We start from the raw sequence: 27,302 nt of genomic DNA, 5'->3' as shown, positions 1-27,302 counted from the left end.
GGGAACAGACCAATCAGCAGCTGCTGTTCGGTGGTTGCTAGGCAGATTATGCTAATGCAGGCAAAGCCACCATCTCTGCAGCTACCATTCTGAGGTAAGAACGGGTTGTGAATTTCCATTAAAATGAAATAATGTGACGGCTGGAGAGGGGCGGCCGGGGCGCTGGGGGCTCGTACACACCCCGTGGTAGGTCGGGGTGGGGGTAAAACCCGGGGGCACCGTGTCGAGCAGGTTTCCGTTGCTGTAGGATTTCTCTTCGTCCCCGTCCGGTTCTGTGCTGTGGGTTGGAACGGGGGTTGTTGTCGTTTTAGTCCCACCCAAAATGGCGCTAGAGCTAGTTTTCCCCGGCTCCTGACCAGGACATGCGGGCCAGGGAGCGGCTGGGGACGTGTTATGGCCGCCAAGGATGTTACTGGGGCCGCCTGGCCGTCCGCTGGCGCCGACACATCTAGGCCTCTCGCCTGTGTGCGCCCCGCTGCACAGCGCTCTGTGGTACAGTCCATCCCCCGCCCCCTTGGAGCTGATGGGACGCCGCATCTTACCCGCACCGGCCGGGGGGAGCTGCGGGGATTCCCGGGGCTGAGGAGGGAGCCTCTGACTAGACGAGGCCGGTGTCGGTCTGTGGCCTGTGGAGAGTGTAGGTCAGGGGTGGTACATGGCGGGTGTCATTGTCATGGAGCGACATAAGGGGTGCTGGTCACCCCTAACTCGCCGCGTCCCCCCCCTCCAGGATGAGGCTGACCGAAGGCCGCTTTCCCGCCATTTTCATTCTTACTGTCATCAACCTGAGGGCAGCATCTCCCTGCTGGTGACCCAGTGACAGGGGGTGATGGGGCCCCGGGGGGTTACCTCAGGGTTTGGTCCAGAATAGGAGTATAATACCCGTAGTCATGTAATAAGTGTCAGCCCCCTCCCAGCATCTGGTCCAAACAAATAATACAGTGTTACCCCCCTTCTAGTCCAGTATAGTGTATAGTACTATAAGAAGGGGATCCAAGTGCTGGTCCTGGGTTATTGAATAGTAATATAGGCTGAGGGGATACCATTCATAAAGTGCTGACATACTCCAGGAACAAATATACAATTGTGAAAATTAAATTAAATAAGACTAGATATTGCCATACAGGAATAATGTAAGAGCGGGGGGGTTAGTGCTGGTCCTTACTGAGCAGTAGTAGAAGACCAGAGGTTGTTCCTACTAATCATTAAATAATATTTATATAGCACCAGCCTTCTAGAACAATCTTATAACGTGGGACAAAACATAATATAATAAGACTTTGTATTATAATGCAGACAAAGCAGTACGAGGACACTGCTCATAACCACATGTGGTAAATGGCTACTTTCCTGTGGACTATAACCTTAGGTGCTACCAATGACATTGGTGCCACCAAATTGCAATGGGGAACGTGGTTATTGGGGTCACACAACAATGTTGGTCAGAGGGTTGTTTGAATATAGAAAGAGAATGTGAGTTTTGAGGGGTAGTAATCTGTAATACCACGTTCACACTGACCTAAATACCCGGGATATCACCCGGACGAGCCCCAGGGAGCTGCCAGTGTCAACGGTGCCACCCGGGTTTTTTAAGCCAGGTTATGCAGAAAGAAGCAGATTTAAATGACCTTGTGTTTGTCAGCCATTCATAGCTCCTCTTGTGATGACTCGCACTTAGTGCCAGGGCAGACGCGGGTTCAGTATGAACTGGGTCGACCTGGGAATTTCACGGATCCAAGGTGCAGTGTGAACGAGGTCTGATGAGCTGGGATGCTCTATGACACGGCAATATCCCGGCTTCAAAAACCCGGGATATTGACGGATTTGTAGTGTGACCGTAGTATTCGAATAGCCGGCCGTGAATCCCAAACTTTCTCAGTTCGAGGCAGCCTTAGGGTCTCCATCATTTTTTCAGGCACCCCTAAGCCAAAATGGTTACCAAGTAGTCCCCCGCTTTGCTTACCATTGGCCCTGGCCGCGGCACCCCTGTGAGATCGCCACGGCACCCCAGGGAGCCGCGGCCACAGTTTGGGAACTACTGGCCTAGGGAAATTAAAAGCTTCTGAGGTCATGCCATGTGCAATTCTCCTGTCGCCCTCTAGGGGCGCTGCATCTCCCAGCTACGTGCGGAAGTGTCACGCTTTCTGATTGATAGCCGCAAAGCAAAGGGAATTGCAAAATCAATGCGGGAGATTGAGTGCATGAACATGTCTTATATGCGCGTATTGTGGTAATGTTTCTTACACGTATGTAAAAGGATTTGGCTGCAGCTTGAACGTGGGTAACTAAGGGCAGTTCTGAGTCAAGGACCACAGCTAGTCAGTGAGCTTGAATGGTAGGATTTATTGTTGTATTGTCAATAGAAATGTCAGGTAGGTAATTTATTGACTGGTGGGAATATTATTCGCTCCGTTTTTGAAAGGTATAGGTGGTGAGAGGACATCTGATATGAAACGTCAGAAAGACAATTAGTAATACTGTCTAACACTGATGGCAAGAGTCCCGGAAATGATGGATATGTTTGGGTTTCATCCGTATAGTGGAAGACTGTATGATAGAAAAGATCAGGAGGCCTAGAACTGAGCCTTGTGGTCCTACTGATCGAGGAAGCGGAGAAGAGGTGGATCCAGATAAAGGACACTGAGAGATGTTTGATATGAAGGATGAGAATCAGGATAGGACAGTGTCCTGAAGACATAGGGAATGTAGTATTTGTATGAGAAGAACTATGAGTGCTGATCAGGTTTATTGAACTGTAACATAAGAGTAGGGGATATGACTTATTACTGGTCTTGGGTTATTCAATCGTCATATTAGATTATGGAGTTAATGTTATTGAAAAATGCAGTGCCAGGTGGTTTTAAGGTTCATGTTATTTAACTTTAATATCATGCAGGTGTCTTCTATGATTTCATGTTATTGCACAATATCAGGGCTCCTAGGACTAATACCATCACTGGTGGCAGTTTCAGCAGGAAACTGCAGCGTTGGCTCCTGCTTTCCAGGTAGCTTAGAACCCTGCGGTGCTCTTTAGGTGTCTGCGGAGAGTTGTATCTCATGGCTTATCCGTGTTTTTATGATGTTGCTTTATTTCTACTACTTAATGGTTGGACCTAAACATGATATCGCTTCACATTCTGCGCCTCTGATTTCATAGTATATTGGAATGGACAAGATTTCTTCCCAGCAAACGGGAAACGCAGAGCACCCGCCATTATGAAACACTAACTTCTAATAGGGCATTAATCCAGAGAGCTGTCCATTTGCCGGTATACAGTCAGGAAGGTCGTTACAATTATATGAATTGCTGCAAGTGCTTTCTCTTTTACAAAGCTGATTTGCCCGTATATTTTGCAGTCATTAATTTGAGGTAGTACTCGGTCTTTATACTACATAACCTTTTATCTCAAAGCATGTTTTCACACATGAACTTGGAGATGAACTACGTTGCTCCTGAAACATAGTTTGTTGTTTTAATTCCCAATGTTGTGCACCGAGTATAAAATGGAGAGAATGGAGTTTGTCTGCACTAAGCCCCAGTTAAGCCTTTAGCTATTGCTTAAATTCATTACATCTTCTCTGTGTAAGATTCCACTGAGAGAAAATGCTTTAGTACAAAGCGTTTCGCTGAGAGATGCCACATGTTAGCAACTGAATCCACTAATAATACAGAACCTTGGCGTAATACCCAGTTGGCCTTTATGTCTTTGCTCAACAAATTTCTTGTTTCACTAGTCTACAATACCCTGTTCTCATGTGTATATACAAACCTGCTGCATCAGCTCAGAATTTTGAGGCTTTTCTTCACCTGTTGACTGAGTGAAAGTATTTGCAGGTTTTTCTTCACATTAGGTATAGCAAGGCTATATACACCACGTGCGGTTATGCATTTTTTTTTAGGTGAGTCTGACTAGAACAATGTAACTTCTTTTTTTGTCACAAACAGCTATAAGCACTTCTTAGTTGAGTTTGTATTGAGTTCCCACTGAGAAGACATTTTTCAAAAATGTTCTCTAGTGCTAGTTAAACACACAAATATATACAATCCTATTTGGTATAATGTTTTGGTCTTTTTATTGTGTCGCTGTGCAAAGTATGCACATGGAAGCGTTTGTATCTGCTTCTTCCCGGGGGGGGGGGGGGGAGAGAGCCAGTCAGTCATAGAGCTCCTTGTGACAGAAGGTGGGGGCCAGGCCTGCTGAGAAGGGTGGAGTTCTAAATCCTCTACTTGCTATTACATGTCATGTGCCTGTGTTTGCCATGGTAATCGCAAGACCGCACTTAAACTAAATTGTTAATAGCATGATGGCAGAACGAGACAAAATTATGTGTTGTCTTACAGGTAACCATATTGACTTATGTTTAAGAAATGCACCTCATTAATATGGTGGATTGCACCTTAACGCCAGTATGTACATGTATCCATTGTAATTTTTGCGGCTAATCCTGATGTTTCACCTCTGCATGCACTGCAGCGTTACAACTTGGTGCATTTTTCCCACATTAAGGAGCGCCTGTTGCGTACACACAAATAAGTCATGTAAATGCAGCCCAGAAACTTTGTGCTTCCGTGATGACAGGATCTAGTATTTGATTTGGGGGTATTCACAAAATAGCTGCCTCCTTTATGTGCAAGCAATGAGCACTTTAACATGCAACCGGAAGACTAGCTGTTTAATCCTGTTACAAATATGCGCCAGACTTCTGTATAATGCAGATTAAATTGGACAGTAACTCTCCATGTATAATCGTCCAAATCTGGTGCCATGGAAATCAATATGTTGTATTGGTAATTTTATTTTCAAAAACATGTCATCATGTCCTTGACGTGTGTTCCAGCATTTACAGTGATGATAGAAGCTTAACTCGTCCTTTCAGTATTTGGTGTTTATTAATATACGTGAAAATGTGCAAGTAACTCAACCAGTTGCCCAATTAGTCTAATTTGTGTTGGATTGATCTTTATGAATTGCTTACTGTAGGTGAGTGCAGTGTGGTTAGGTGGGAAACCACCTCTGGTTACCCTTTAGCCCCAGTCGATCATAGCAGATGCTAAGCACAAAGCAGGGTTATTGCATCTAACCTCCGTCCTTTTCCTGACCAATAAGAAGCGCCTGGAGAGCTGAAGTGCAGCTGGTGCTGGAGGACTCTGCTCGGCCTGTGCTACTTGCATGCCAAGCGGAACAGGCATAGCTGTGCCTCCAGTACCAGCCTTCTTCCTGTACCTATGCCCTCTGCTCAGGAAAGCTGACAAAGAAGGTAGATGGTGCTGCCCACATTCGGTGCTCTACAGAGTGGACCTTCTTTTTAGGGATGGGGGGGGGGGGGGTCTGAGCATTTTACTGAACAATACAGATTACTAATCTGTAATCTTTTCAGTAAATTAAACCTTAATGACAGGTTCCCTTTAACAGTGTGTAATAGTATCCAAACATTATGTACATGGCCTGCTATTGCTTGTTATTCATTCCGATCCAACCTTTAGTCCGTGTAGTACATCATTGGGATTGCTTTGGAATGCAGAGGAGCGCCTGCTCGGTATGCACAAAGTGTGCATTTATTTTGAGAACCCCCTGACCACTAACCCAGCAGCATCCTTGGTAGTGTGACAGCTAGCAGTACTCCCGTAATGATCAGCTGCGCAAACACAATTATTGTTCGCTAGTGGTCAGGTACAGACTTCTGGAGACAAATTTATGTAGCAAGATGGTTTAATGTACACAAGTATTTACCATCTCCAGACAGTTGGACGCGTTTCACTCTGGAAACAAAGCCCCACATTTAGTGGCCTTTATGCAGAGATATTATTAGTCACTTTATATTGTACTGAAAACCACATTAATTATAAATAATATGAAGTTTGCACTTATCCCAAGTTCTTAGAGCAGTTAATACATCACCACAGACATTCTTGTACAGATGAAAGCAAACTATGAAGATTGGACTGATCACGGCAAACCACAAGAAAAGTTTATAATAAGATATTTGTATTACGATAGAGGCATCTCGTATATGTGCTGTAGGACAGATAAAATGCCAGAATTCTTCCACTTTTTCTCACACTTAAATTCTTTTCTGTCCTTCCCTTTCTTATAAATAACACTAATCTTACAAGTCACGTCTGTTTTTTCCGGTCACACACGTCTTACAAATACCAGCTGAGTGTAGTGCCAGCATGTCTGCAGCATTCACGTGATGTAATTGCAGCCATGATTTTATGGGGGAGATTTAATTCAACGGTCATCTCTGCTCCCTTTTCTGCGCCCATCTTTGGGAGCAAGGAAAAATGCAGTTTTCAGCCTGGATATCGCCTCGCAATGACTGTGGACTGTTCCAATGGCACATTGCGTTGGAAGTGAATCTCCCCCGTGTGTCTAGAATTACATCTCAAATCTCTTAACCCTTGTATAATGTAAGTAATTAGATCAGGACAAAGCATAATGAAACAATAGGTAACCTAGTGCTGTGCGCTAATTGTGCGTCCTGCATTTTCAGCAGACTCTAAGAGAACCTTCCGCTGATTTCTGTAGCGTGGTGGAGTGGTGCAATGTGACAGACGGGCCGCTGGCTCATACCTAACAACTCTCCTGGGAGAGTAGGACATTCTCACCCATCTGCCCACTAGTGAAGTGAGCAGCGTTTGGATCCTACATGACATGATTCTAAGGGAATTGTCATTTTGCCCTCCCCTTAGCCAGTAAAATTATGTATTTGCGTTATTGCATTGCAGGGGCGGGGCCAAAACGACGCAATTTGCCGAGTCCTGCCCCCACACTCGCACTTATCTCCTGAGGCTAACTTTTAAAAGTTGCCATGCTGTGTGCTTTGCAGTAGACCTAAAGGAACTAATAAAAAGATGAGTTTTCAGAGAGTGTTGTAAGATGTGAAGGAGGTGGGAGAGTCTGATTGGGCGTGGTAAGGAATTCCATAAGTGGGAGCAGCATGGGAGAAGTCTTGTAGGCGGGAGTGAGAGGTGGTTACCAGAGACTAGACAAGGTGCAGGTCAGAGGTAGATCTAAGAGGGCGGGAGGGAGAGTATTTTGATATGAGATTTGAGATGTATGCAGGGGGGGTGGTGTTGTGGGCTTTGTAGGTAAGGGTGAGTAATTTGAGTTGGATTCTGGAGGACACAGGGAGCCAGTGTAGAGAACTGATAAGTGAGCGGAGAGAGGAAGATCCGTCTTGTAACATTGAAGATGCATTGAAAGGGGGGTAGATGATGAGGGGAATGGCAGGAGGTGGTGGAGAGTGAAAGTGTGTATACGGGAAATGTTTTGACGGTGGAGGTGACAGGACTGAGAGACAGACTGGATGTGATGGTGTCGGAGCCTATGAAAGGTCTGTGGGGTGCATGTAACCCTGAGGCGTCAGTGGGACAGCCCTGCCCCGAACAAAACCTTCTTATCTTTTGTTGTTGTTAATATGATAAGACTATTTTCATGTGTGTAAGACGGCTACTCCCGGTTCACTTGTACAGGGCCTGCGCTTCCTCCACTTCCGTTTCGGAGGGATGATTATTGTGGCACCTTCTGCTGAAGTTTTCTTCTATAATTACAAGGCATATTAAATGCCATGAAATGAACTGCAGAGTGTAGCAGTCTCTGTGACCTGTGCACGTAACTGCCCAGTGGCAAAGTGATTTTCAATATCACAAGTGTTTGCTGCATAAATTGCTTGGCTCTTTTGAAGTAGAAAATCTCCAACAGGACAATCGTCTGGGGAGAAAACATCGGGAACGGGTTGTTAGAATATTTTTTTCTTGTGCCATCTTGTGGTAAAAGATGTCTCTTCAGTATAAAAGCCAGGCTTGTGTTTAATACACTTCTATTGAAATGTTTTATTAATCTGGTGCTGTGACACATTCTGTACAACATTCCAGGTCCCCATCAGCTCAAATACACATTGTATGACATACCTAAGGAATATGGGGCTGATATATACCGTTACCCCCATACTGTATCTATGTATCCAGTGTCAATGTGCCTTAATGTCTCTGACATTTATTTACTGGTACTGACAGCAAGAAAAGGACGAGCAGAACTGCGGGTTAATCTACAGGGATTGTTTTTAAAAGTCTAACACTAAATATTCAGCCTTAGTAAAAGCCTAATTACGGTGTAATATTATTAAGACACATTGTATTGTTGAGTAAGTCCACTATAAACAGTCCCTCCCTCTGTGTGTAATAAATACATTGGGCATTATTTAAATCACATTTCCCTACTCTTTGGACCAAGGGCCAAGTGACGTCCTGATTGGATCATTACTGGACTATTAGGAGGATTCTCTGAGTCCTACATGCTGTACAAAGCTCCTTCACATCTGACATTGACCACCTATACCTCTCATCGCACGTGTAACTGGTCCGCCGGGGACCGGCTGTCCCAAGTGACCAATAGGAATCTGGGTTTTGTTATTATGGAAGTGTTGTGTAGCTGCCATGATGACCGTTGACGTAAAAGGACTGTCCCCACATGGCAGTGATGGGTTGTTAGCCTCTCGCTGTCCTCTACAGATTTAACAAACATTTAATGTCTCCACTGCAGAGATTCAGCCGTTTCATCATATCCAGGGTGTCAGTAGATGAATGGGCGAGAGTCATGATGATGATTTATGGTGTGTGAGGAAAAAGAGGGACTCTGCCATGGGAACAGAGGGAAGATAAAACAAGGACGTCACTGTATTTGTTGGGCAATGAATCAGTGGATGAGCCAGGAGCAGCCTGTTCTATACAGAAAATAGCACAGGGCTGATCTGTGGAATAAAGGAGATATTTAGACGTATACCCATAGGAACAGGTACAGACGCCTCACCTGTAGGTGAAATAATTATCTGTCCTTCGTGTCATGTGGTGGGCTGGGGGCAGTGGTGACGGTCGCTGATCAGACTGTACGGTGTGTTGATGGGTTCTCTGTTACTGACTCTCCCCTGCAAATCCTAATATTGGAAGGAGCAGCATACGGAGATATGGGCTCCACCTGCGTTCTTTGTAGGACATACTTTACATCTTCTCTGGCTGAACAACATAAAAACACTGGTGAAATTAAAGTCTTTATTAGCTGTGCATTAAAAAAAGCCTATTCTATATTGCTCATATACTAAAAAAGCCCAAATAGTTTTACGTTTGCAATGTGTCCATAGAATTGTTGTAAGAGGCCGGTGGTAATAGCACCTAGCTGTGTGGTTAATAGTATAGTACCCAGCCGGTGGTGGGGTGTTCTTCTTACCCCCAGGTATATTGTGCTCTTCGGACATAAAGTTTAGTGACAAGTAACATTTCAGTGAACACTTTGAGCCAGATGACCACTGTCCGGTGGGAGTTCTCTTTCTCACCTTGGCTACAATATGACTCTGCCGGCTGTCCCTCCTACTAGAAGCCACGTACAGCTGCCACCACTTTTTTACTTGGGTATTTGATTTATTTCAGTGACCCAAATCCACAGCTATAATGAGCAGTATCGTTGGACATTCAGTGCCTCTCCATAAGGACAAGTTTATTGCCCCCACCCATCCTTAAGCTGCTCCAGGTTTAGGGTACCTGTCCCGTGGCGTGGATGTGCCTACATCACCTAATGTACACGCCAGCAGCCAGTGTCTGCACACAGCGGCAAGTGTCCTCTGTGTATATTACCTGGTACAGAACTGTACAAGCTGCCATTGATGAGCAGCAGAGAGACCTCTGCCTAGTGATTCCCGTTCTGTATCTCCTCCTCCCCTCTCTACATAACATCCTTACTGTGGGCACTGCCATCGTGTATCTGTACAATGTAGGAAGCTGCAGGATCACTGTAGAGAATCCATCACCCGGGTAATGGCTGAGCAGTTTTATTCTCTTCCCATCAGATAATGGATTAGTGAGGCAGGTGCAAGTGACACTTACTGCGTGGGAGGCTCCTACGGGAATTGGCTGATCTACACTTGTCTGATTATTGCTGCTGTCCCTGGTACTCTCCCAGCTTACTGCTGGAGCAGTGATGTATATCACAGGGAGCCTAGTATAACCACCTTACAGCAGTGATGTATATCACAGGGAGCCTAGTATAACCACCTTACAGCAGTGATGTGTATCACAGGGGACGTAGTATAACCACCTTACAGCAGTGATGTGTATCACACAGGGAGCCTAGTATAACCACCTTACAGCAGTGATGTGTATCACACAGGGAGCGTAGTATAACCACCTTACAGCAGTGATGTGTATCACACAGGGAGCGTAGTATAACCACCTTACAGCAGTGATGTGTATCACAGGGGACGTAGTATAACCACCTTACAGCAGTGATGTGTATCACACAGGGAGCCTAGTATAACCACCTTACAGCAGTGATGTATATCACACAGGGAGCGTAGTATAACCACCTTACAGCAGTGATGTATATCACACAGGGAGCCTAGTATAACCACCTTACAGCAGTGATGTGTATCACACAGGGAGCGTAGTATAACCACCTTACAGCAGTGATGTATATCACACAGGGAGCCTAGTATAACCACCTTACAGCAGTGATGTGTATCACACAGGGAGCCTAGTATAACCACCTTACAGCAGTGATGTGTATCACACAGGGAGCCTAGTATAACCACCTTACAGCAGTGATGTGTATTACACAGGGAGCCTAGTATAACCACCTTACAGCAGTGATGTGTATCACACAGGGAGCCTAGTATAACCACCTTACAGCAGTGCAGCAGATCCCAGCATTGTCTTAGAGGCAGCTATGCTGATTGTGTCTAGTACAGGAATACACATGTATGAGAGATATTATGTTATTGCTCTATGCCGGCCTTAGGGGGTTGTAACTGCTACAATTTCCCCTGTCTCATAGTTCTGGCTCTCTAGACTCCTCACACTATATAGATCACCCTCTCCTTCCACACCCCCAAATCACTCCATTGTGGCAGGATCATTGCACATGAATAAGATTGCCAGGAGCGCTTTGGTAGCGGATCAGGGGATTATGGGTACAGACACAAGACAATGGCAGTCTTCTGCATGGGTGGCTTTGTCAGCAGCCTGTTGGAATTCTTATACATTGGTCTTTACCTAGTTACATTAGACTGCACAAAGGGAAAATGTAAAATATATGGTTAGTTTACCTATTAAATGCATAGAGTTACTAGTCTATTCCCTACTCTCCCAAGTATTCCACAAGGACATGTATTAAGGATTTAATTACAGTGTTTCTCCACCTTGTGATCTGGATAAGGATGGTACTTGCCTGCATCTTGGTGTGTACTATGTACTACCTTACACAATAACATTCCAGTACATGCCAGTTACCACGATGGAATGATGTGGTGTGTTAACGCTAAACAAGTTCCAGTTTTAGAATGGAGCAATTGGTTAGTTACACCTGGAGTTTTCTTAATTTACTGTTACCTATTCATACAGTAAGTAAAATATATTGGAAATAAACTGAAATCTAACTGCACAATCCCAGCTTGGTTAGTGTACTCCCTGTCACTCTGAGCCTCTTGGGACTGTCCCAATTTTCATTAGACAATCTGAAGATATCTTGGGAAGAAGAAGTTGTGGCCCAACACTCACCTCCCGATATTTGTGAATCTGGCATTAGGACAGGGGGTGTGGCCTAATTTGTCCCATTTCTTTAAAGGAGTTTTGGTTTAGTTGTCTGACTTTGTATATCTACAAGACTTCATATACTTAAAGATTACCTGCCTTAACACAGCGGAGGCAGCCATTGCTGAAAGAATATCAATTGGATTGCAGCTGATCAGTTCTCTAGGACAGTTGGTATAGTGGCCGCATACAGCCCTCCAGACATGTCTGACACTGCAATAGGTAGCAGGTTAGTGTGTGATTGGATGGTGATGTCACAGCGCAGTCACACAGTCTATGTAGCAGGTTAGTGTGTGATTGGATGGTGATGTCACAGCGCAGTCACACAGTCTATGTAGCTGGTTAGTGTGTGATTGGATGGTGATGTCACACAGGGTGCGCAGTCACACAGTCTATGTAGCAGGTTAATGTGTGATTGGATGGTGATGTCACAGCGCAGTCACACAGTCTATGTAGCAGGTTAGTGTGTGATTGGATGGTGATGTCACACAGTGAGTGCAGTCACACAGTCTATGTAGCAGGTTAGTGTGTGATTGGATGGTGATGTCACAGCGCAGTCACACAGTCTATGTAGCAGGTTAGTGTGTGATTGGATGGTGATGTCACACAGTGAGCGCAGTCACACAGTCTATGTAGTAGGTTAATGTGTGATTGGATGGTGATGTCACAGCGCAGTCACACAGTCTATGTAGCAGGTTAGTGTGTGATTGGATGGTGATGTCACAGCGCAGTCACACAGTCTATGTAGCAGGTTAGTGTGTGATTGGATGGTGATGTCACAGCGCAGTCACACAGTCTATGTTACAGGTTATTGTGTGATTGGATGGTGATGTCACAGCGCAGTCACACAGTCTATGTAGCAGGTTAGTGTGTGATTGGATGGTGATGTCACAGCGCAGTCACACAGTCTATGTAGCAGGTTAGTGTGTGATTGGATGGTGATGTCACAGCGCAGTCACACAGTCTATGAAGCAGGTTAGTGTGTGATTGGATGCTGATGTCACACAGTGAGCGCAGTCACACAGTCTATGTAGCAGGTTAGTGTGTGATTGGATGGTGATGTCACAGCGCAGTCACACAGTCTATGTTACAGGTTATTGTGTGATTGGATGGTTATGTTCTGAGGCTACAATAAGTAAATAGGCAGGAATGTGTAACCCCCCATCTCTGCGTTCTCCTTACCCTTATCTGGTCTGCTATTGCCCTCAATATACTGATATAGTCTATATCCGAGATGTCTGTAACGGTGCCCTTATATAACCATCCTGTCTGGTTTCCATGCTCCTGGCACATTACTAATTGTCCTCTGTGTTATCTTGCAGCCATGTTGCCCAGGTGCTCCATCCTGTGTCTGAGCAGAGACACAGTGGACAGATGAGACCTTCCTACTAAGCTGCTGCGATCGCTAGCTCCAAGCCTCATACAGGATGGACTCTAAGCAGGACAGTCCGCACGTGTGGTCTCCTGCGGGGGATCAGCAGCCCGGCACAGCCCAGGTGACCATCCGCTTTGTTAGCGGACCAACATTTTACCAGCAGTTAAAAAGATCCGTACATAATATTGTCAGTTACATCTTTGCTCTTATTTTTGTTTGAAATAAGTATTTCCAATTTACTGATTGTGCTTTATTTTTCTTTTTGATAAGAATCTATCAGTCTGGTGTAGTCACAGGGATGTTATGTCAGCCCAACACTCAGTAAACCCTGTCTACAGACCCTGTAAAATCTTCTGTTCCCGGCTGCAGGTGCATTTTGTTCCAGATGGCGGCACCGTGGCACAGATCGTGTATAGCGACAACCAGGATCGCCCCTCGCAGCAGGTGGTGTACACAGCGGATGCCTCCTCATTCACATCAGTGGACGCCTCTGAGCACACCCTGGTGTATATACACCCTGTGGATGGGTCACAGGTATGGCGTGAGTGGTGGAGGGTTGATGGGAATACAGTGTGGCCAGTCTACACAGGTTTATTCTGTAAGAAGTGTGTTTATTTTAATGCTATAACAATATGCCTGTGTGCACATATAAACATATTGGTGGTTTGTGGTCTCCTCTAGGCTCTCTTCACAGACCAGTCCCAGGTTGCCTATGTTCAGCAAGATGCCACCACCCAACAGGTAAAGAGCCTTTATTTAGTGTGTTTAACACTGAGACTGTAGATGATGCCTATAATGTTGTCTCTGTGGCACCCACGCTTCTATCAGTCTGTATTGCACTATATGAAAGCTAATTGCTGATTGGTTGCTATGGGTCTCTGGACTATGCACGTTTACTCCGCTGTTCTATGAATGTTACATCCGCTCTTGTATCATAGGTAACGGTATTGCTGCCCGCATCCCAGAGTATGAATGCTGCCAACCTGGCCGTGCTTAGCAGTGTCCCCGAGTCTGGCCAGGCCATGTCATTAGAGCCAGTGTCACAGGTGAGCAGAATAACCTGTAGTAACGTGGAGTCTTGGACTATGATGATGTTGTTACATTGGTCCTTATACTGGACCCTCTACTTTCCTATAACCTCCTTCTGATGCTGATAGCAGCCACCCATTGTCTCAGGCTGGTTTTGCTGAACATGTCCTTTGTGTATTGCTGAAAGATTTACAGAGTGGAAGGTGTGACGGGGGAATGGATGACGGTTGTCCCCTGGGGGAACCAGCAGCTCTTTACTAATTAACGCTTTTTCCTCTCATCCCACGCTCGGCTCGGAGTCTGAGCAGGAGCCCGCACCTGTCTCTCGCTGTCTGTCTGTCCCGCAGTGTCTCTGTCTCTCCCCCTCTCTCTCTTTTGGGCAAACAAGACTAGAACAAAACATAGGTTTCCTACACGGCATCAGCTGCTCTGAGTCGCCCCTTATGCTAACTACGCCAATTAAGTCTGCAATCTAACGTCTATTCTCTTATTAAGAGGGCTGTATTATTAGGTGTAAGGTTCAATCAAAAGCTAATAATAAAGCGTAATGTGTGAAATACAGCATAGATCCTATTCAGCCTATAATTAGGGTTTATATATGGGATAATATACCCCCTGCTGTATATTAGTCACAGCCAGCGGCCACGTGCCTTCTATGGTCATGGAAGTTGGAGGTGATTTGTAACATCTGTAATAATGTATAGTCTGGTGCGTTATTCCTTATAATACACAAGTTTCCTAGCCGACAATGAAGCTTACTGTGTGTACAGGTATTTATGTGATATGTGGCATGTTTGATGCTAGCTCTGTCTGCTTCTTGTAATAATTGTGTCTAATCTTCTCATCGTTGACTTATTCAGGCATCGTTATCTGCCCATGAGAGGGGCTTACCTCCTGTGGAGGGCACAGCAGACATGCACACTCTGCAGGGCACAAATGCTCATTCTCAGGTCAAGATCGATGAAGACGACGATGATGATGATGACGAGGATGAGGACGAAGATGACGAGGAGGAGGAGGAAGACGACGACGGGGAGGATTCTGATGGAGATGAATGGGATCCAGATCCACCGCGGCCTTTTGATCCTAATGACCTGTGTGAGTGATCTAAGGCATAATTGTGTATTCAAGTTTAATAGGGAGAACCTGGTGTAGTGCCAGCAGATCTGTAGTTTATAAAGGACACTTTACATTTAAACTACAATTGTCTTGAGTTTACTATACTGTTCAGGATTGTGTGTTCTAGTTAGAAATAAAGGTAGTTACTGTAATATGGAAGTGTGCATTGTGACGTGGTGGATTGGTATCACTCCTGCAGTCTCTTCAGATACTAGCGCCTCTGCTTCAGCTCTGTACAGGATGATATGTCGTCTGAGTCCAGCTCGCTCTGCTGACTTCTGCGTAGCAATGTGTAGTAACAAAACTGGCACCAGGAGTGAGGGCCGGTGGGGGCGAGTCTTGTTTTACCATGTACTCCCCACAGGCTACATAGGTGGCCAAACCCTTTATTGGAGATGTTGTCTCCTTTTGGTGCCTGTTGTTGTTATACGGGCTCTGCTTGTGCATTCTAATGGGATCACACATCAGCTCAGATCAGACATGCAGGCGGGGCGCGTTTGGGGTGACGGACATGCAGGCGGCGGGGTGACGGGCAGTTGGCATGTTGGGGGTGATTCACTACTTGGGCAACATTATTTGTGAATGCAGTTACCCTTTAAGTTCGTTCCAGAGTGGACAAATGAGTTGGGACATTTGAGTGATTAACACGGACTGATTCATGTGCACACAGTCTGTACCCTACTGTCCGCCTGTGTTTGTGATGCTGTTTTGTCTTTTTATTTTGCAGGGTGTGAAGAATGCAATAATGCTCACCCCTCGGTGTGCCCTAAACATGGAGCCCTCCACCCAATCCCAAACCGTCCTGTTTTAACCCGAGCTCGAGCCAGTTTGCCCTTAGTCTTGTATATCGATCGGTTCCTGGGCGGAGTTTTCTCCAAGCGCCGTATTCCCAAGCGCACACAGTTTGGGCCTTTGGAAGGACCTCTAGTTAAAAAGTCTGAGCTGAAGGATTGTTACATTCATTTGAAGGTTGGTGAGAACATGCTGGAGCGGAGGGAAGAACGGGAACATTTAGAGTTACCTAGGGGGGGAAATATCAGCAAAGTGGCTGGACACTTAGTATCTTGGTAACATGAGGGAGAGACGACCGTGGAAGGAACAGTTATTGTTTGAGGAAGGAGAGTAGTGACTTATGGGAATGAGGTCTGGACTGTGGTGAGAATGGAGGAGCGGAATCTGCTGAATTTGGACAATAACTTTGCGGGAGAAAAACCAGTGGATGGTGACTTTTAAGCGGGGCAGGGTGGAGGTGACTTGTAAGGGGGGCATGGTGACGGTGACTTGTAAGGGGGACGGTGACTTGTAAGGGGGGCAGGGTGACGGTGACTTGTAAGGGGGACGGTGACTTTGTATATGACAGTATTTTTGTTTTCTTTCTAGATGCTGCTGAATAGTTCCCTAGAAGCCCAGGACAGCTTTCAGGAAGATCTGTGGTTTGATCTATCGGAGGAGAGTCTTTGTAACTGGATGATGTTTGTACGTCCGGCCCAGAATCACTTGGAGCAGAACTTGGTGGCCTATCAGTACGGCCATCACATCTACTTCACCACCATAAAGAACATCGAGCCCAAACAGGAGCTGAGGGTGCGAAACCTCACGTTTAATAATTATTGACCTGGACGGATGGGAAATGTGGGGGGAGGGCAGGAAAAGACGGGGGGACATTGAGTTACTTATTTCATTTGTTCCACCTGTTTTGGGTCAATATTTCACAACAAATGCAAATCCTAATGAATAAAGTATCTGGTGGCCGTGAAGTGGGGTGTAGCATTGGGATCATAGGTCCATCTTGGAGATGTAGCCGGAATCAGTAATACGTTTCTTGTCTGTAGGTTTGGTACGCTGCTTCCTACGCAGAATTTGTCAATCAAAAGATCCATGATATCTCACTGGAGGAACGTAAGGGTAAGAGCCGCTGTTACTAATAACTATCCTTGTCTTTAGATGAAACCTTGTAACTATCCCATGATTAGAAGGTTCTAGAAGTGATTCCCTATTTGTTTTTTCTTTCACACAATACGTTGCTTCCTGCACCATTTCTGTATTCAGTGCCCTCTTTATTACGGACATCTGTCTAATAGTTGTGGTTACCGATTAGCTGACACCAATATATATAATATATCATTTATTTATACTCTGCAACCACCGGCCAGCATTGTTGGCAGCCCCCTTCTATCCTTTATCCTGCCCATTCTCCTCCTTAACTGCCAGCATTGGCATAAGCTGCCCACTCGGTGTATTCCCTGTAACATTGGGCATTGTCCTTCCACAATGTAGTGCTGAGGGAGCAGGAGAAGAACTGGCCGTGTTATGAGTGTAACCGTCGCTTCATGAGCTCAGAACAGTTGCAGCAGCATTTAAACTCCCACGATGAGAAACTGGACTTCTTCAGCAGGTAACCTGGGACCTTACTCTGCACTGTGAGGCTGGTACAGGCGTGTTCTGTGACCATCACGTGTGTCTGTATGTCAGCACAGCATTGCAAGAAAAGATTCAAATGAATTTGTTGTGTAAATAACTTCCGCTGGTGTGAGGAGACATTCTGTGGTTATAATGTACCTGGCGCTCATACATGTACCGACCACCATGTTGTAACCATCATTCTGTGTCTTATTACACTTCATTGGTACCAGGAACAAGGGAAGAGGCCGCGGGAGAACAAGAAGGAAATTTGGACCCGGACGGAGACCGGGGAGACCTCCGAAATTTATGCGCTTGGATATCACTGTGGATAACCGGGATAAATGCGGTCTTGGAAGTCAGGTGAGTGAACTGTGCGGTACATTAAATGTCTGCACACACTGCCTCGTTCTTTATATATATATATATATATATATATATATATATATATATATATATAGTTAATGTATGTATTATATTATGCACTTCAGTCACCTGTGCCCGATTACCCTGTACTTAGATGTCACCGGAAGCAGATATGTTTTGGGTTATTTTTTTTTATTTTTGGGTCCCTGTTCTTATTAATATGGACTCTGCTTTCTGGGTGAGTGATATATTACATTAGTCAGTACATTAACTCTTTTATGGAAATTACTGTAGTACTACTTACCTTTCACTATTTTATTATAAACTTCTTTTTTGGCATGTACAGTGAAACATGAATATAGTTAGTTCATTAGATATTGTGGTGTATCTATACAATATATAGGGCTGTATTATGACCTGTGATGGTCTCTCTGGCTGCACGGAGAGGATCTTATAGACAGTGTTTATATGGTTATAATCTCTTGTATAGTCTGTGGTGTAGTTGGCCTTTACACATGTCCTAGCCTCCTCTGCACAAAGAAATGCTACTAAAACATTTTAATTGAAGCTAATTTCTCCCATTGCATCCTATCCGTCACTGTGAATTACTCTGTGCACAATGTGCTCTGACTCTTGCAGGACCTTCTGCAATTTCAAAATAAACTCCCCCTGTTTGAAGAGAGCGGTCATTCTGCAATCAACGGCATTGACCAGTCTGAGCTGTCTCTGGACACAGCCACACAAGGTACGGTGGATCCGCAGCCAGAGAGCCAACTTCTGCCGCCCGCCCCACCGGTGCAGCACCCAGCCACCGTGACTCAGAGCATCCTAACAGCTGAAGACATGCGACGAGCTAAACGCATCCGGGTAAGGCGCATTTTGTCCGGTCAAATAATTTTGAGTGGCTTAGACAGCAGTGTTATGGGTACAATGCTTGTAGGTTGGCATCACATGTAAGCTGGCATCTTTGATGTAGTTTGTAATTTGTAATTTGAGGCTGCCTGAGCCCAGTCCAGTACAGAACAGACAGAGTATACGATGCAGAGTGGAATAGGGGGATTTTGGGGGTGTATTTGGATTTTTATTTTTTTATATATTATGTTTTTCTACTCTTTTTTTAAGAATGGAAGTGAACATTGTGTCTGGCTCTAGCTTAACATTGAATGCAGAACATGTGGTTTGTTTCCCTGTCACATTGATTGAGTGGTACCAAGTACATGTGTACTGCATTCACCCACTAGTCTTGTCCCTTCCACCCCCTGCTGTTTCTCTGCTCATATCATTGGTTACTAGCGCTCCTTAGCCTGCACTGAGCTCTGGGTGACGCGGTGCGTAGTACAGAACAGGGAACGGACTACTATATCCAGTAAGAGGATGATGACATCTCCCCGTCTCATTAATGACACGAAGTAGTGTGTATTGTACTGTAGGGGGGCAGTATGGTATCCTAGTTACAATGATGGCTGACCGGAGTGTACTGTGTATTAGATTGGTTGGAGTGTAGACAGGAGGCTACGTACTGAAGATGGAGATAAGTGGACAGTGGGGGGCTCTGTATTGGAAATAATTATCATTGTTTATTTATAAGACGTAACAGATTCTGCAGGGTCAGACAGTCATTGTACAGATACAGGACTACAACATAGCAAATACATGAATACACGTCTGTATAATAAAAAACACAATTAAGCATAATAGCAGACATGTGATACAAAACCCCAACTATTGGAGTGATGCTCGAGCAATTATACACAGCACAAAAACAAGTGTGAGTAAACAATCTGCAGAACGATCAGCGCAGGACATCACAGGGACAAACGAGGTAGATATGAGACATATAGAGGACCCTGGCCACCAGAGCTTACAATCTAGAGATTGGACCACATGGAAAGAAGGATTATTATGCACTGAGTCACCTGTAAGAGGGGGGAGAGGCATCTTGTGCACTGAGTCACCTGGGGAGAGGCATCTTATTGTGCACGGAGTCACCTGTAAGAAGGGGGAGAGGCATCTTATTGTGCACGGAGTCACCTGTAAGAGGGGGGGCATCTTATTGTGCACTGAGTCACCTGTAAGAGGGGGGGCATCTTATTGTGCACTGAGTCACCTGTAAGATGGGGGTGAGGCATCTTATTGTGCACTGAGTCACCTGGGGGAAGGGGGAGGCATCTTATTGTGCACTGAGTCACCTGGGGGAAGGGGGAGGCATCTTATTGTGCACTGAGTCACCTGGGGGAGGGGGGAGGCATCTTATTGTGCACTGAGTCACCTGTGGGAGGGGGGAGGTATCTTCTTGTGCACTGAGTCACCTGTAAGAGGGGGAGGTATCTTATTGTGCACTGAGTCACCTGTAAGATGGGGGCGAGGCATCGTATTGTGCACTGAGTCACCTGTAAGATGGGGGCGAGGCATCTTATTGTTCACTGAGTCACCTGTGGGACGGGGGAGGTATCTTATTGTGCACTGAGTCACCTGTAAGATGGGGGAGAGGCATCTTATTGTGCACGAAGTCACCTGTAAGATGGGGGAGAGGCATCTTATTGTGCACGGAGTCACCTGTAAGAGGCGAGGCATCTTATTGTGCACTGAGTCACCTGTAAGATGGGGGTGAGGCATCTTATTGTGCACTGAGTCACCTGGAGGAGGGGGAGGCATCTTATTGTGCACTGAGTCACCTGTAAGATGGGGGAGAGGCATCGTATTGTGCACTGAGTCACCTGTAAGATGGGGTTGAGGCATCTTATTGTTCACTGAGTCACCTGTGGGACGGGGGAGGTATCTTATTGTACAGTACTCACCATAATGTGAGAATGTAGATTATGGGTCTACATGAAACAGAGTTCATACATCCATCTTGTTTTGTTGCTCATATCTTTCCTCTTTCTTGATGTATATATTTTCCTGATTGTAACTAGCCACCAAAATTCCATAAAATGTAGACCAATAAATTTCATAGACAGGAATAATACTATATTCCTGCTCAAAAATCCTCAGTCCCTAAGTACAGTTGCCCAAAATTTGCTTCCAATGTCCAAAATAGAGAACACAGCTGGTAACCGGTCTCTCTCTCTTCCCACGCTGACCTCTCAGCTGGAACTGCAGGTAGGTGGGATTCCTGCTATTCCCATTGGCCGGGCAAGAGATATCATTACACATTCTATGTCACCCTCTACAGAAATGAACCATCATTAGTAACACTACTGTTCCAGGTGCACACCCCTCACCACCATCCCAATCCTAGTGTGAATCACTACTTTTGCTAATGAAACTCTACCAATAACCGGTGACTTGTTCGTTGCAGAACGCTGCTCTCCAGCACCTCTTCATCCGCAAGTCTTTCCGGCCGTTCAAATGCCTGCAGTGTGGCAAGGCCTTCCGGGAGAAGGAGAAGCTCGATCAGCACTTGCGGTTTCACGGTCGAGATAGCAATTGTCCTCTGACCTGTGACATCTGCAACAAGGGCTTTATCAGCACCAGCTCTCTGGACAACCACATGAAATTCCACCTGGACCAGAAGACCTACTCCTGTATCTTCTGCCCGGAATCGTTTGACCGCCTGGATTTACTGAAGGACCACGTCTCCATACACGTTGTCGATGGCTGCTTCAGTTGTCCGACCTGTAAAAAACGCTTCTCTGATTTCATTCAGGTCAGATAGTTTTTCATTTTTCTTTCAACTATTCACAATTTTATAGTAATTTATCTCTTTCATATCTATAAACTCTTCAGTTATAAAATATTACAGTACAGTGGAAGATCTAGAGCACACCGGACATTGTGTTACCATAAATTAGGTTTGTCAGTACTTGGCGCACACATCCGCTTTTAACCTTCATGTGCATTAACCAGGTGAAGAAACACGTTCGCAGCTTCCACTCGGAGAAGATTTACCAGTGCACGGAGTGCGACAAGGCGTTCTGTCGGCCGGACAAGCTCCGCCTGCACATGCTCAGACACTCCGACCGTAAGGACTTCCTCTGCTCTACGTGCGGCAAGCAGTTCAAAGTGAGTCCTGCTCTATACACGCACACGGAGGTATCAGCAGGGTCCTATCCCATGTCTGCTGGGACGGAGTTCTATCTCCGTGCGTTAGAATATGTACATGTGGTGGGAATACAACCTGCTAGGTGACCTAAGGAGTTTAAGAGGTGTTTTATTGGTAACTTGAGAGATACTTGGAACACGCACAACGTGTTCAGAGACACTGACCTGTCAGGACAGTGATTTGTGTAATATCTGCTCGGGGAAGGTGGTGTTGAGCTTCAATGCTCTTCTGCTTCAGCAACGGTATCGTTGTATTTGCTAATGTGTTAAGCTTAGGTTTCTGGATGCCCATTGGGTTACTTATTAGATGTGGTAGTGAGAATTCAATCTGGGAACGTGTTTTTGGCTTTAACACCTCTTTCAGGTAAATTATGAATTGTATATTAATAATTGCAATTTATAAATGGTTTTTGGCTTGTTTTTTTCTTTTTATGAATAAAGCCATGTAATAACAGACACATATAGTACAAGTATAATACACACAATCTCCACCGGACACATTTGTAAAATCAGAAACTGCAGTCAGTGTAGTAATACAAGTCACAGCGACCCTCTGGTACAACATCCTCCACCGGTACTTTGCATTTCAACTGTGAATGGACTTAATAGACTGTATAGTTATTAAGATTCTTCTCTTTTATTCAGAGAAAAGACAAGCTGCGAGAACACATGCAGCGCATGCACAATCCAGAGAGAGAAGCCAAAAAGGCAGACCGCACGGGGCGCACCAAGACCTTCAAACCGCGTCTCGCTTCCACAGATTACGAAAGCTTCATGTTCAAGTGTCGTGTGTGTATGATGGGCTTCCGGCGGAGAGGCATGCTGGTAGGAGGGCGAGATAACTGCGGTGATCGCTCTATGGTCTGGATTATCACATGGCTTATTCTTATTTACGTTCTGCTTTAGGTCAATCACCTGTCAAAAAGACACCCGGAGATGAAGATCGAAGAGGTTCCTGAGCTGACCTTACCCATTATCAAACCCAACCGGGACTATTATTGCCAGTACTGTGAGAAGGTAAACTCTATATATGTCAGGAGATTATATATTACACGTTCTTAGAACGCTGTGCTGAGCTACTTTTCTATTGGACAGGTTTATAAAAGTGCCAGTAAGCGGAAAGCTCACATCCTGAAGAACCACCCAGGAGCAGAGCTGCCTCCGAGCATCCGGAAGCTCCGTCCTGCCGGCCCCGGGGAGCCTGACCCCATGCTCAGTACTCATACGCAGCTCACTGGAACGATAGCCACGCCGCCAGTCTGCTGCCCGCACTGTGCCAAGCAGTACAGCAGTAAGGTTAGTGCGAGCTGGTCCCCGGGTTTCTTATAGTCCTTTATTACTTATGGCTGAGTGTGCTTGGATTTACAACCCCACTGTTAATCTTTTTATTTAGACGAAGATGGTCCAACATATCCGAAAGAAACACCCAGAGTTTGCGCTGTTGCCTATCACAGCACAGACCACGATGATCAGTGCGGCGCCCACGGTGCTCACGGCTGACGGCACAAGTGGTGAGACTGTGGTGGTAAGTATCCTGCTGTTACTAGTCACCATGCTCTCCTACCGGCATCATCCTAACACGCTCGACCTCCTCTCCAGACCACCGATCTCCTGACACAGGCCATGACGGAACTGTCCCAGACTCTGACCACAGAATACCGCACGGCTCAGGGTGATTATCAGCGGATCCAGTACATCCCAGTATCGCAGGCCACGGCTGGCATGCAGCAACCACAACACATCCAGCTGCAGGTGGTGCAAGTGGCCCAGGTAAAGCTGGAAATGTGATAAATGCACAAAAACTATATTACAATATAATATAGACTCTGTAACCAACATGTTTAATTAATTGTGTGTTTGGCAGTGGGGTGGATGTTGTACAATATATATCCTTACATTCTTTTTGACTAGGAAGCGGCCTTTTTTGAGTCTCTTGTCCATTCCAATGCTTCCCTTTTCTTTTGTGCTTTTCATTCATTTATAAGTGCAAAGGGTACAAAAAGTGAAAACCATAAACTAAGTGCATAGTTTCTCCAATGAATAGATCTGCTTGAAGGATCAGCCCATCGTTACTCCCCCAATCCAGGGGTTGCACAAATTGTTGATGAGAGAGATTCTGCAACACTGAGAGACTTGTAGTCATTCACATCCGCCAGAGGCCAATTAAATTGCCATTATCTCTGTGGACATTTGGAGAAAACCAGAGTACTCCAATGATACCCACACAAATACAGAGTCCACGTACATAATGCTCTGGTCAGAATTAAATCCAGGACCCCAGAGGAGTTCAAAATTGGGAAGACATAGGGCCCCCGACATGTATATATTTAGTGATCTGTTCTCTAGCGTTGTGGTCTGGTTAGACGTGGTCATAACGTGCACTGATTTGGTTTGGAATGAGTGGAGTCTGACAATTGTTTCTCCTGTCCAGGCGTCCTCTCCTCACCAGTCCCAGCACTCCACCGTGGACATGGGACAGCTGCAGGACTCCCAGGGGTATACCCAGCATGCCATCCAAGTGCAGCATATCCAAGTGTCTGAGCCTTCCCCCAACAGCCAGGGCCCCTCTCAGGTAACCGCCCCAGGAGCTCTCCTGTAAGGGTAATTCATCCTTTTATTGCCTCATGTTTAGTTATTATGTTCTGGATGTTCTCAGGTTGGAGGGCAGCCTCTCAGTCCCTCATCCCAGGAAACTGAACAGGATGTCAGCCCTTCCCAGATGCAGACCTCAACTTCTCATACGCAGACCAGCTCCACAGTGCAGCACGCCTACTTGCCCAGCGGCTGGAATTCTTTCCGTGGTTACCGTAAGTCTGGATGCTGACGGGGTAGAGTGGTGAATACCTAAGTGTTCACCTTGTCCACATACAACGCTGCCCTGAGGGACCTTCAGCAGCACCATCTCTTTCATTCATATTTCTGATGGGCGATATGTGATCAGCTGATGACTGCTGCAAACTGTGTCTGATCATTGAGTCTGGTCGATCATGTCTGGCATGTGGCTATCTTCTTCATCCAGACCACATTCAGGTTAGGTGTGTCGGGTGCGGTCAGAATGCACTATTGTTACCCCCATGCAGTGGTTCCAGTAGGCTTGCAGGTAAACAAACGAGGAGTGCAACATAGTAAGTGTACTATAGCCTATCCACATAATGTATAGCAAAAGCAGAAAGGATAGGCAGCAGAGTAAGCACAGCTTATACCTAGTTTCTTTTTCATTTCGGGTCAGAAACTGCCCCCCTTTTTTTTTATTTCAAGATTTTGCACCCTTTCTAGCACCTGGTCGCAGGAGTGAACTATGCCTCTTTGACAGAGAGAACCTGTACCGCTCCGATCAGGTGGTATATCAGCTACATACGTAGCATAATTGATGCTCTGCACTAGAGGCTCCTCCTCCTGGGCTTGACAGCTTTGTTCTGCAGAGTGTGTATGGGGGTTGCTAGTGGGATTAGGCCCAGGAAAGCCGCTGTTTCCTCACTTTGCTCTCTTTCTTACAGCCTCCGAGATCCAGATGATGTTGCCTCAGGGGCAGTATGTTATTGCAGAGGCGGCTGTGGGCACCCCTGTCACCCCGGTTAACGGTGGTCGGGTGAAAGCAGTAACCCAGGTATGTGCTGAATCTCACATGATAAATATCTACTGATAATGTTCTGACTTCCGGGTATACTTACGTACTCTCTTTGTCTCCCGCCCAGACGCATTATGTCATAGCTGAGGGGCAGAGCGACTTGGAGATAAAGAAGACCTCTACTCTAACAGAAGAGTCCACAAACCCAGACCACATGGATCAAACAGCAGCCAATCCATCTCAAACACAATACATAATTACCACCACCACCAACATGAACGGGAGCAGTGAGGTACATATCACCAAACCTTGAAACCAAGCTGGAGATGAACCCTTTATGGAAACATCCCGCTGACGCGTTTTACTGCCCCAGGAACAAGTTTTAGAAGATTTTCCCCGGCAGAGTGATGTGACGTCGCCACAGTGCAAAACTCTCTAACTTACGTTGCATAATCTCTTGCTGCTTTGAAGGTGTCTTATTTATTAACATTTGCAGCACTGATTATCCTACACCAGGCTTAACATCAGTTGAGACCACTTTGGCATCGGACAGTAGATCAAGTTTTGGGTGTCGCCCAGGCGGTGATGTCTGATCTTGGTCGTCGAGCATGGCTGCACATTTCTTACCTTCATTCCATGTATTTAAAGATCTTCTCAACTGTATCAAAAATCAGACATGTTGCTGTCAAATTATTATACCTGCAATAGAGACGGCGAGTTTCATGCTGCTTACATCGACAGAGAAGTGGTCGTGCCAGCGCTGTGGGAGTCGCCATTTTGAACTATGTGGGAACCGTTGAAAAATGTTTAACGAGACATTTAAGTTTTATTGGTTTCCATACCTAATTCATGCCTGCCCACAACCGTTAGAAAAAGGATTGTTCCAAGGGCGTTCCATGGGATATACTGGAATTGCAAATGTGTTATTTTGTTTGGAAAGAGAATTTTTTTTTTAATGCAGATTTTACTTTTTTCGTCTGTACTTTTCTTTTAGAAATCCACATAATGCCAAGAGCTCCGTTTTAAGAATTGTTCAGTGTAAGAGTCCCTAATATAATTCCCCAAAAAGTTTCAGACCGACCTATCCCAAGTATTATAAAGTGCCAGGTTCACCCTTGATTCGTGTACAGAAATGGATGGTCGGTGTATACAAGTAATGACTGATCAATATATTGATTAGTGGTAGATTTTCCTAGAAACCTCTGTAAATTGTCCATTCACTTCTGCATATCAATCCATGCTTCCGGTGCTGTGATTGTACATGGGTGGATCTGGCACCATAAAGAGGGATAAATACCACTTACGTAAACAGTGTCCTACAGACAGATCTATGGTTGTCTTATGTATTCCTAGTGAGTGTCGGCACTGAGACGTGTCACTGACGGGATACAGAAACTCTCGTCTTCACAGCCCGTTCATCAGTCCGATCTCACATCTCTGTGAACGTTTTTATATCCCCCAAATAGTTGTGAGCTCTGACCCAAAGGTGCAAGGTACTGTGACGTCAGACCTCACTATTTGTCTTTCCTTAGATTACAGGGAAGATATTGTCCAGTTACAAATAATACAAAAATAAATACACTTTTTGAGCTGGGCAGAATTTCTCTTTTTTTTTTTTCTGTAGGAATCTGAGAATCTCCTGCATTCACCGATCCAACCATACAGCTCATCTTCATTTCTAAACAGGAATGTATTTTAACACAGAACTCTATGAAAACATATTACTTTATATTGTGTGTTTTCAAGTATATTTATAAATTATTTATTTTTTACTTGGGGCCCATCCTGATGCATTAAACAAGAATGATCATCCTGCCTGA

At 45.4% G+C, this 27,302-nt stretch overlaps 1 protein-coding gene across 2 annotated transcripts; it reads left to right on the top strand.

Annotated features, from left to right (window-relative positions):
• PRDM10 (PR/SET domain 10) lies at nt 1–27,302 on the top strand. Of its 2 annotated transcripts, none has more exons than XM_075190543.1 (23): nt 1–94; nt 12,904–13,077; nt 13,326–13,490; nt 13,638–13,697; nt 13,895–14,002; nt 14,846–15,083; nt 15,832–16,073; nt 16,485–16,688; nt 16,937–17,009; nt 17,382–17,499; nt 17,738–17,867; nt 18,510–18,737; nt 21,172–21,519; nt 21,720–21,875; nt 22,560–22,739; nt 22,821–22,931; nt 23,010–23,210; nt 23,308–23,439; nt 23,514–23,684; nt 24,346–24,486; nt 24,571–24,721; nt 25,412–25,521; nt 25,610–27,302. In XM_075190543.1, the coding sequence occupies exons 2-23, from the start codon at nt 13,009–13,011 to the stop codon at nt 25,793–25,795; spliced, it is 3,522 nt and encodes a 1,173-aa protein (XP_075046644.1). In that variant the 5' UTR covers nt 1–94; nt 12,904–13,008; the 3' UTR covers nt 25,796–27,302. The 2 variants fall into 2 exon arrangements, with proteins under 2 accessions (XP_075046644.1, XP_075046646.1); XM_075190545.1 differs by lacking the exon at nt 1–94 and adding an exon at nt 406–492.

The sequence above is a fragment of the Mixophyes fleayi genome, chromosome 11, assembly GCF_038048845.1.
Source record: "Mixophyes fleayi isolate aMixFle1 chromosome 11, aMixFle1.hap1, whole genome shotgun sequence".
Taxonomy (NCBI): domain Eukaryota; kingdom Metazoa; phylum Chordata; class Amphibia; order Anura; family Limnodynastidae; genus Mixophyes; species Mixophyes fleayi.
This window is presented reverse-complemented; position numbering and strand designations above follow the sequence as displayed.